Here is an 11,777-nt window from a genome sequence, read left to right on the forward strand (position 1 = left end):
CCCTTCTTGTAGCTGGTCTCCAGGTTTGTGCACATCTCAGGAAGGATTGTGGTCCACCCCTCTCTGAAGATCCTCTCCAAATCCTGCAGGTTTTGAGGCTGATGCTTGGCCTCTGGAAGCTTCAGCTCCCTCCACAGATTTTCTATAGGATTAAGGTCCGGAGACTGGCTAGGCCCCTCCCTCACCTGAATGTGCTTCTTCTTTAGTCACTCCTGTGTTGCCTTGGCCGTATGTTCAGGGTCATTGTCCTGCTGGAAGACCCCTCCATGACCCATGTTCAGTGTCCTGGCTGAGGGTAGGAGGCTATCGGCCAAGATGTTACGGTACATGTCCCCGTACATCCTCTCCTCGATGCAGGGAAGTGGTCCTGTCCCCTTAGCAGAGAAACACCTCCAAAGCAGAATGTTTCCACCTCCATGCCTGACAGGGGGGGGGGATGGTGTTCTGGGGTTATAGTCAGCATTTCTCTTCCTCCAAACACAGCGTATCGAGTTGATGCCAAAGATCTACATTTTGTTCTCATCTGACCACATCACCTTCTCTGAATCATTCAGATGTTCGTTGTCAAACCTCAGACGAGCCTTTCATGTTCTTCTTGAGCAGGGGGCTTCAGGCGCTGCAGGATTTGATCCATTATGTGATCATGTGTGTTCCCAATAGTTTTCTTGGTGACTGTGGTCCCAGCTGCCTTGAGATCATTAACAAGATCCTCCTGTGTAGTTCTGGGCTGATCCCTCACCTTTCTCATGATCACCAATACCCCACGGGGCCAGATCGTGTGTGGAGCCCCAGACCGAGGGCGACTGATGCTCATTTTCTTTTTCTTCCATTTCTGAATAATGGCACCAACAGTGGTCTCCTCCTCACCAAGCTGCTTTCTGATGGTCTTGTAGCCAGTCCCAGCCTGGTGCAGGTCTACAGTCTATTCCCTGAGGTCCTTAGACAGCTCTTTAGTCTTGCCCATGGTGGAGAGGCTGGAATCTGATTGATTGATTCTGTGGACAGGTGTCTTTTATACAGGCAACAAGTTGATATTAGGAGTACTTTCTTAAAAGCAAGAGGACTTGTGTAACCGGTCTGTGGGAGCCAGGATTCTTGTTTGTTGCAAGGGGATCAAATACTTATTTCCCACAGTTAAATGCAAATCAATTTATATGTCTTATATAATGTACATTTCTGGATATTCTTTTTGATATTCTCTCTCTTATTAGTAAATTAAACCTACCATTAAAATTATAGACTGTTCATTTCTTTGTAAGTGGGTAAACTTACAAAATTGCCAAGGGATCAAATACTTATTTCCTCCACTGTATGAGTGATGATGAGGGTCTTTTAATCTCATAACTTCATGGGATTTATAATAACACCCAGAAATGTAAGTGTGTTTGCATACACACAATAATTTGTGTCTATATACATGAGTGTATATCGATGCACAACATATGATTTGTATCTAAATTCATTCATTTTCTGAAAATAATTGTATAATCATTGCACACTTGAATGTCCGATTGCAATTATTTTCCCTAGACTTCTGCTTTCAGAGCAAATTATTAATTAGTTATTACTAAAATGAATGATAATCAGGGTATAATAGAGTATAATAGAGTACATATATTTATATAATAATAATAATAATACATGTGATTTATATAGCGCTTTTCCTGGTGCTAAAAGCGCTTTACAAGCAAGTAAAGAAGACAAATAATATATAACTATATATATATAATTAGAATCTTACAGTTACAAACGTCCCTTTTTAAAGGGGAGTAATGTTGATGGGGCCCGGATGAATTGAGTTTGATACCCGAGCTCAGCATGATCAGTTCTAAGCATGTCATTGTGTGAACCAGCTGATTGTTATCCATTCTTATCCTTGTCATCCTTTGGATCCTCAGTCTGTCAGGAGTTGTTCTATCATCACCTTAAACAGGAAATCTCTTTGTTCCTTCCCTCCTTTATCCAGGCTGACAGCTAATGATATCATGGAGCCCAACCTGACCTATGTGTACCCCCACACACGGGTCCAGTCTCTGGTCAGCATCCTGCGCACCACTGTCTACAACGCCTTCCCTGTGGTGACAGAGAACCGGTACAACGAGCGGGACTTCATGAAGGGCAACATCTTGGTCAGCAACAACATCCACTTTAAGGTCAGTCGAGAATGGAAACATCTTTAACACATGCAACAGTTCCACTGGACACGGAGACCAATATCCTGCCTGTCTTTGTTCTCTTCAGAAAAAACAGGGAACACTTCAGTTATACTGCTGGCAGCACTACATTCACTATTTACACGCCACAGTGTATTCAGTGGGTTAACCAGTGGAGGGAGGTAGAGGTCTGAGTATAGCAGCAGCTGAACATGTCCTTACTACCCAAATTACCCCTTTTCACATTTCCTTTAACTTTAACTTGGAGCTAGAGTAATAAGGAACTGATCCTCACATCTTAAGGTTTTTGTCCGTTTTGTTTTCTGCACAGTTAAGAACCAATTTTGTCATTTATACCAAATGACAATGGAAGTGTGTACACTCTCATAGGTGTTTTTATAACATTTATGCAAAAGGTCAATACCTTTAATATTTTTAATTGCACTTGGTAAGTGTGAACAATGTTGCAAATCAATGACTAGTTCTGCTCCAAGGCAATATCTAAATAAAAATAGATTTAGCTTTATTCTTAGTAGCAAGTTGTTTTAAGTCACTTATACCATGAAAGATTTGTACTATATTTAGAATCAAAGCACACACATGTTAAACAATACATTCAATGTTCTAATGTAATCAATCCAAGAGAAAGATATTTTCAATTCTTATTTTACACCGTTGACTGGATAATGGAACCAAAGTGAATGCTGTTGGAATGGATCCAGCAAACTGAGGAAACATGCTCTTCAAATTCCCATCCAGAAATCCAGTGTGTTGTCCCGTGCGGGGGAGCAGCGGCGGCGCTGCCAGTCTATGAAGTCATACCCGTCCAGCGAGCTGAGGAACGTCTGTGAGGAGCGCATCGCCACCGGGGGGGAGGGGGAGGGGGAGAGGGGGGAAGACCTGCTGCAGCAGATGCTAGAGAGGAGGTAGGTCACACGCTACATAAATTTAACATGTTCCTGTACCACCCCCGACAGACAAAGTGTTGTGACTGTAAACAGTAAACACCCAGCTGCACCAGTTCACAAGAGCACTCTATCATTTACTGGCTCTTTACATTTTAGTCTTCTTGCCATGAAATGTAGAGTACCCCAAGGTTTTATGATAGAAATGTATAGTAGGCTCCCCAGCACATACAAACTGCTGGATGCTAACTTGCATATGTTGGGCAATTTGCATAATTAGCACAAGTTGCATTAATTAGCATTAATTCCCATATGCAGACAATAGTTAAAAAATGGCTTGCCCGAGTTGGAACAATTTCGGTGTGTGTGAATCAATTTCTGACATTTGTAGGATCAAAAATGGCAGTTTTGAGTCTCCTAAAACAAAAAATCCACCCCAAATTCATCAAAATCAGCCCACCGGGATTACATACATGGCCAGATATATATGTCAGATATTGCAAATTGCTCAACATATGCAAGCTAGCATCCGGTAGTTTGCTACTATACATTTCTAACATAAAACTTTGTGGTACTCAACATTTCAGGGTTCACAGTATGACCCTATAACTGTATTTATCACTATACATTTCACACATTTTATATAAATCATATATGTATGCATTCACTGAGAGAAAACATTTTGTGGGTTTTAATAAAATGGTTGTGCTGTGCACGTGAAGGCACGCTCCGTACCCCAACCTGTACCCCGACCAGTCCCCCAGTGAAGAGTGGAGCATGGAGGAGCGCTTCAGACCGCTCACCTTCCACGGCCTCATCCTGCGCTCCCAGCTGGTCACCCTGCTCATCAGGGGAGTCTGCTACGCCGAGAATCAGTCGGTCAGTTGCACACACACACAAAGGCATTAAATCATACTTGAAAACACCGCAAAGCCTACAGCCAGCATTACACTGCACGTAAGTTCTGGTAATAACCGTCCAGCTGAAGTTCGTCTGTATTCCTCATTGAACATGATGCTTATAATATGTTTGCACAAATAAGACAGTCAAAATTACTTGTTTGCCAATTTCACACCACTCTCCACTTAGCTTAATTCCAGTCGCCCTGTTGTTGTGAAAATATCAGAAAATCATCATCGATCTGCATTCCCCTTATTCCACAATAAGGGGAATGTCAACACAGACACCTGTCAACTCGCACTCTGCTGTTCCTCAGCGCCGCTCCCCCTCCCTCCCGCTGAAATGATGAATGAAAAGCGTATAGTAATCATAGATAACACGGCAGGGTCCGTGACAGTTTGTTTTCATCTGATTTCAAATAAACAAAGTCTTGGTTTTTAGAATATTAAACTTGTTTCGCCAAATTCAGATGATAAATACAACTTTGAAGCTTGTAACGGCATAATTACAAGCGGTAACTTAACGTCACAGCAGGCATAACGACAGCCTGTGTTTCTTGTGAGTGTTTCCCCGGGAAACAAACACAATACACACAAACGCGTCACAGATTATTTTGCCGAGAGGAAGAGGAAACATGAGTGTGCCCTTTTGATTTGTTTTCCTACCATCTGTTTTTCTGGAACTGATTTGCTTCACCCTCAGAGACCCACATGTTATCAATTTGTGGAGGGCAGGGGATCTTTAGGTGCAGAAAAAGTTGTTTACACCCAAAGCTGCATGTGATTAACATAAAGTGAGCATGTCTGTAGAGCAGATCAAATCAAATCAAGTTTTATTTATATAGCACATTTTTAAAACGATGGTCGAGCCAAAGTGCTGTACATATAATAAAAATACCTTACAATGAAGACACTTTTACAACAAATACAACAGCACAGTTTGTGCAGAATATCAGTATGAGAAAACGACACCCTCTGTCCTTAGACCCTCACATCGTACAAGGAAAAACTTCCAGAGAAACCCCACAGTTTAAAGGGGAACATGGGAGAAACCTCAGGGAGAGCAACAGAGGAGGGATCCCTCTCCCAGGACGGACAGACAATAGATGCCGTGTGTAAATCGAAGAGATAATACGTTTTACAGCGTAGGTAGATCGAATGTTTGGAAATGCATGTGTCTGTAAGAAGATCAATCCACGAGGATGTCAACAATCCTGTGGGAGCCATCAGGGAAGCAGTATGACGAGAGTCAGGCAGGACCACAGCAACAGGATCAGCCACGACTCAGGATCCCGGCGTAGATATAGACACAAAAAAATAAATTTGGGGGAGGCTGGGTTAATCGGAACATGAGAGTACACACAGACAGACAGAAGGAATAAGTAAGGTGTCCCCCGACAGTCTAAGCCAAACTAACTAAACTAACGTGTCTACGTACATGGACTCCCTTAGGATAGGTTGAGGGGAAAGGGGTAGCAAGTAAAAAGTAAGGAACAGAGGTGGAGAGGCACACGCAGGGAGCAAGGTTAATTGGAGTAGGTGAGAGGTAAGGAGGTACGCTGTGAATACGGTCATAACACTCCCTGGCCGGAATAGGCCTCTCTGCAACCTGTTACCCTCTAATAGAACCTCGAGAGGTCAGAGATGGGAAAGGTTTTGGATAAAGAGAAAATAGAAAGAATAGATTACAGGAGTAGAGAGTATGAGAAGTAGAGAGAGAATAGATTTAGAAGAATGAGAAGTATTAATAACCTTAGTTTTAAATATAAGATCCAAGCTTTTAGGATTTAAGTGAAAGAGCAAGAACCAAAATGTAGGTGAAGAGGCACAGCGTGTCCACGCCAATGCACTCCCACCAGACCACTCTATCAACCATAAGCTCTATCAAAAAGGAAGGCCCCAAGCGCACTCCCAGCAGAGGCTGCTGGGTATCCATAGAACATTTTTGCATTCAGAAATCTTGAGGTCAGAAGTCAAGGGGACCCTGTGGTTGTAGCCATACAGTTTTTCCCTCGCCAATAATGTGCTTTGGAGGTTATTTAAACTCCTCTCTGACAAACTAGCATGACCTTACACAGTATTTGTACTGGATTTAATTATTTAACGGGGACAGTGCACATCGATTAACATTTCTGTGAATGCGCCAGAGTTAGGCAAGAGGAAACGTTTCATCTGTAGTCCCTGGACAGATGTAAGTCACCCTAAAAACTAAATTAATTAAAAATGGTAAAGTAACTAGAATCAGTTAAAACATGCAACATAGTGGCTTACAATACTGGGAATGCTGATCAAAACATACATATTACATAGCAAGAAGATAGCAGCAGGTTGAGGCAGTACAGACACACAGAGGGCACAGTGCAGCTGATTCCTAATTCCATGGTGACCATATATTGCCAGGGATGATATCTCTATCTTCACTCTAGCTTTACAACTGAGCCGGCTACTGCCTTTAAGACAGCAGAGTGGGCCACCGTTAATCCTGTTGGCCTCAGAGGCATTCATATGATCAGCCAATCAGAGTGATCTCTCTCACTGAGGGGCTTATGCAGCCGCCAAGTGCCAACTAGTGCCAGCAGTGCGGGGTCTTAGGAATCATTTTTGTGACCGATTTTTTCGATATATTCAGAGCGCCACTCAGCCCAGGTTGTCCTATGCAGAGATGACTGAAGATTACCCACGTTACCCGGATATCCATGACTTGGACCTCGCCCTGCTCAACCCCCGCATGATAGTGGTACGACCTGTTTAAACACTAAGATAGAAGAGTACTTTTTAGAGTGGAAAAGCAATAAAATAAGAACTCTGTGTTTCCAGGATGTCACCCCCTACATGAACCCGAGCCCCTACACGGTGTCGCCCAACACCCACATCTCCCAGGTGTTCAACCTGTTCAGGACGATGGGCCTGCGACACCTGCCAGTGGTGAACGCTGTTGGAGAAGTAAGTGATCATCCAAGAGAGCTTTTCCTCCAGTATTACGTGTTTAAGTCAATGTTTTGATCATGACAGAGAAAACCCCAAATAAAAACACTGTAGCTATTCCAGCATGCACAGGCTTTTGTTGTCTGTCTGGACTCTTGTTCATTTTCTTCCATCTGTTTCAGATTGTTGGAATAATCACACGACATAATTTAACCCACGAGTTCCTTGTGGCCAAACTGCGACAGCACAGCATCAGTGTTTGAGGCCAGTGGACGTCCTGCTGTCCTCCCGACAAAGACTCTGTCCTGCTGTCCATTCAACACAGACTCTGTCCTCCTGTCCATTCAACACAGACTCTGTCCTCCTGTCCATTCAACACAGACTCTGTCCTCCTGTCCATTCAACACAGACTCTGTCCTCCTGTCCATTCAACACAGACTCTGTCCTCCTGTCCATTCAACACAGACTCTGTCCTCCTGTCCATTCAACACAGACTCTGTCCTCCTGTCCATTCAACACAGACTCTGTCCTCCTGTCCATTCAACACAGACTCTGTCCTCCTGTCCATTCAACACAGACTCTGTCCTCCTGTCCATTCAACACAGACTCTGTCCTCCTGTCCATTCAACACAGACTCTGTCCTCCTGTCCATTCAACACAGACTCTGTCCTGCTGTCCATTCAACACAGACTCTGTCCTGCTGTCCATTCCTCCAGCAGGACACGCCTCAGTGCTGCTATAGTAACCCTCCTCCAGCCTGCCTCCAGTCTAACGGCCTGACACATGAACCAGGTGTACTGTCATACAACCGTATTAAACATATTTGACTTCAACATGTTGATATAAATGTTTAACATGACACTAAAATACCCTAATCTATCTGAATGATGTACTCTTGCTGTGCATTGACACAGTGAGCAACAGCAGCAAGGATATGAAAGTATTAATACTCTGATACTGATAGTATTGTCTCAGCAGGAATTTTAGTGGCCACCATGTACTCATAGTCTCTCAGTGTTTTTCTCCCTGGTCACACAAAGATGAAACTGGAAAGATGTTCCAGTGATTTCAGGTCTGCTGTTTCTGCTAGAGACACAATCCACAAGTCGGAGCTTGGTAAGCAGAATTCAGAATAAAGAAATCCCAGTCCAACAAAGCTAGCTAGACAGTCAGAGGGACAGTGTGAGGGACAGTCAGAGGGACAGTCAGAGGGACAGTGTGAGGGACAGTCAGAGGGACAGTCAGAGGGACAGTGTGAGGGACAAAGACACAGTGTGAGGGACAAAGACACAGTGTGAGGGACAGACAGAGGGACAGTCAGAGGGACAGTGTGAGGGATAGTCAGAGGGACAGTGTGAGGGACAGACAGAGGGACAGTGTGAGGGATAGTCAGAGACACAGTGTGAGGGACAGTCAGAGACACAGTGTGAGGGACAGTCAGTGTGATGTAGGGACTGAGAGCTTTAACATGTCAGTAAATGTAACTGTTGTTCTTCTCTTTGCAAATACAAAATGGAGAAAATGAGCAAGCTTTGCTGAACATACACACTTTAGTTTGGTCACATTAAATGTTTAAGTCTAAGTTCCAGGTGGGGCTGTCTGCTGCACTTCATCTGAAAGTAAGACATGTCAGTTTTTATTCATTTGAACTGCAGAAAAACTAGTCCATGCATTTGTTACTTCAAGGCTGGACTATTGTAACTCTTTATTATCAGGCTGGACCAAAAAGTCACATTCTTCATTCAAAATGCTGCAGCATACGTAGGGACAAGATCATGGAAAAGATGGTGTTCCTTTGAAGGTTTGCAGGTGACAGTTTAAGGTTTCCTTTCCACCTGTGTGAAACATTATTCTAAATAGTTTATTATGCTTTATCCTCTGTCACTGAAGCACTTTTGATTTGGACTGTTTTTACATTTGTATTAACTGTGGGACAGAATGCACTAAAGAGTCCGCACAGACTGAAGAGAGTTTCATGTTTGACAACATGATCATTTTTCTGCACTTATAATCCAAGGTAATATTGTCACTGTCATTCCGTCGGGTCAGCGTAGTCGGTTTTATGTTGACTGAGGTTTTGTTAAAAGGACTTTATTCAAGCGAAACTGGCAAAGCTCTAATTTTTATAAAACGTATGTGTTTACTATTTCATGTTAGTCCTCTGCGATACGTTGATCAGCACTGTAGTATTTTTCTGGTCCATCGTACTCGTGCATTGTTTGCATTGCCCTAAATGTGACTCACAGCTAAGACAAGTAATAGGAAGTGGCATTGCAACTTTTATTGATGGACAAGAAGTCCAATGTTTGTCAGGCTGGAACATATTATACATCAAACATTCCTTTTTTGTTTCTTGTCTCTGCTTTATGTGTAATTTAAGAGATTATTTTTATACAGTTGTATTTTTATGATTTGTTGCCCGTGCTGTTATGTCTATATATAATATAGGCATTGCTTGTTTGTTATTTTAAAATGATTATTTTAATGTTATGCATTCTAATTACTAATATGGCATGACAGGTCGTGTGCAAATATAGGATTACATGTTGCTTAGTTACATATGACTTGTGTGGAGGACGGGCCCTGTGCTTGTTCAGCAGTGATTCCACAAAGAGAGTGCTCTGTCTGTCTTTTCAAATACAAGTTCTGGTGTGTGTGTGTGTGTGTGTGTGTGTGTGTGTGTGTGTGTGTGTGTGTGTGTGTGTGTGTGTGTGTGTGTGTGTGTGTGTGTGTGTGTGTGTGTGTGTGTGTGTGTGTGTGTGTGTGTGTGTGTGTGTGTGTGTGTGTGTGTGTGTGTGTGTGTGTGTGTGTGTGTGTGTGTGTGTGTGTGTGTGTGTGTGTGTGTGTGTGTGTGTGTGTGTGTGTGTGTGTGTGTGTGTGTGTGTGTGTGTGTGTGTGTGTGTGTGTGTGTGTGTGTGTGTGTGTGTGTGTGTGTGTGTGTACTGTAATTGTTGATCTTTTTTTTTAATAAAATATCAAATGAATTCTGTTAGGTCGCTAAATGAGTCAAAACCACCAGCTAGCTATACAGGTTCAGGTTGGTCTAATTTATCTTATTTAATCAAATGTTTTCCTAAATGTATAACATATTTCTGATGTTGGATTATTCAGAGTTATTTCCCCCATTAAAACCAAACCCGTCTCCTTCACACACTCTGGCCCCGGTACACTGACACACTACGATTGGTCAAAACCATGGGCCATCAACTGGAACAACTCTCTAAAAAGAACAGACCAAATGTACACCAGAGGCCTGTACTACGAAGCTGGATTTTCTCTTAGCCAGCTAAATTCAGGGAAATCTCGGGCTTTCCGGTCCTACGACGCTGGTTCTCTTTTTAGCAGGCTAGATCTCCATGGTAACTTATGCTGAGCGGCAAACCTGCTCCGGAGCAGGTTAGGTGGCAGGCTAAGAGATCAACTCAGTGAAAGCACCGCCTGCTGACCAATCAGAGCTCCGTGTCCGGAGTTTAAAGCGATCAATTCATATGACAGGAGGAGAAAGGAAATACAGTTAAAACTGCCGTTGCAGGAAAGACGACCGGCCAAAATCAACTGACTGTGTGAACGTGAAAATTAATAGAATATCCCCTCCCATCTTCAGAGCAATCTGACTATTATAACATTAGCGTTAAGAAAGCTTACTTAAATATCTGCCACAACATAAGTAACCGGATCAGAGTAACATTAAGTACAGTCCGCGGCACTGTGAGTGCAGACGTAGATGTGTCCCATTATCATTCATATCATATCACATCATAATGTATCATATATTTCCTTATTTGAGTCAGCTTCTTGAGCCGTATCTGGCCGTGCAACACTCACAGTGTCACATACTGTATGCAGAAGTATTATTTTAAGCAACACATTAAATTGACGAAACACTCGAGTCAAATTCTCCTAATTAAAGTCAGATCGTGTCTTAGACGGGGCAGTGATATCATAAACCTGTTAATGTACGCATTCAAACACTTTTTCTTTTACCAGCTGTATTCACCTTGTACAGTAGGTGCAGCTATGTGGCTTTTATCCTGGGTAAAGTGTTTAAGTCATGGATGCTTAAAGTTTAACTTCTTCATATTTGACTAATATTAAAGTTCACTTTTCATTCAGGAAGTATGACGCTGCGCTGTCAGTACGCTTCTCCGTGTTTGAGATTGGTCGAATGCTCCAAATACCACCCCTTTCATGTGAACGCGCACCTAACTAGATAGGACACGGCTGGCTTGAGCGATCCACTTGATAACCAGCGTCGTAGTACAGTTTAGCGCCAGCGCGTATGTTTTGGATTACGCCAACCGGCTAACTCCAACATATCCAGGTTAAGTTGAACCAGCTTCGTAGTACAGGCCTCTGGAAGCCTACAAACTCCAACAACAAAACATAGATGCACTCAACAGCGCTCGCTCCACCAATTACTCCTCCATCATCCAATCTGGCTACAACTCCAAACACTTTTCTACACCATCAACAAACTCCTCAAGCCCATGAACTCCATCTCCAACTCCTTTACTACTGACAAATGCAACTCTTTCCTCTCATTTTATAATTCAAAAATTGCCACAATCCACAAACAACTGGCCGTTGTCTCCTTTACCTCCACCTCTGGACCTCAACCCAAATCCCCCCACCTCCATGCTTCAAACTTCCACTTCCAACCAATGGTGTAGATACAAAACAGCAGCAACTAAAGGGTAAACAACGACAAACTAAATCTCTCTCTACAAAATGTTATAGAGAGGGAACAGCAAGATTTACAAGATGGTGCACTACCTTCAGGCTCTGCCATTATACTTTATTGTCCGGATTCTATAAATATTTAACCCCAATATTGTCACCTTATTGGACACACATGTTGACTGGATGGCTGCCTTGTATCGAGCTGCTCTCCAACA

General features: G+C 42.9%; 1 protein-coding gene across 1 annotated transcript in view; it reads left to right on the top strand.

Moving 5' to 3' along the window:
* clcn6 (chloride channel 6) overlaps positions 1 to 9,223 on the top strand; it is a 30,398-nt gene extending 21,175 nt beyond the window's left edge. The window contains exons 18-23 of the mRNA XM_034129168.1: positions 1,967 to 2,153; positions 2,913 to 3,079; positions 3,781 to 3,937; positions 6,587 to 6,694; positions 6,775 to 6,900; positions 7,065 to 9,223. Of these exons, the coding sequence (XP_033985059.1) occupies positions 1,967 to 2,153; positions 2,913 to 3,079; positions 3,781 to 3,937; positions 6,587 to 6,694; positions 6,775 to 6,900; positions 7,065 to 7,145 (826 nt within the window). The 3' untranslated portion in view covers positions 7,146 to 9,223. The remainder of the gene's footprint in view (positions 1 to 1,966; positions 2,154 to 2,912; positions 3,080 to 3,780; positions 3,938 to 6,586; positions 6,695 to 6,774; positions 6,901 to 7,064) is intronic.
* The last annotated feature ends 2,554 nt before the right edge of the window (positions 9,224 to 11,777 follow it).

Source organism: Trematomus bernacchii, unplaced genomic scaffold (genome assembly GCF_902827165.1).
Source record: "Trematomus bernacchii unplaced genomic scaffold, fTreBer1.1, whole genome shotgun sequence".
Classification (NCBI taxonomy): domain Eukaryota; kingdom Metazoa; phylum Chordata; class Actinopteri; order Perciformes; family Nototheniidae; genus Trematomus; species Trematomus bernacchii.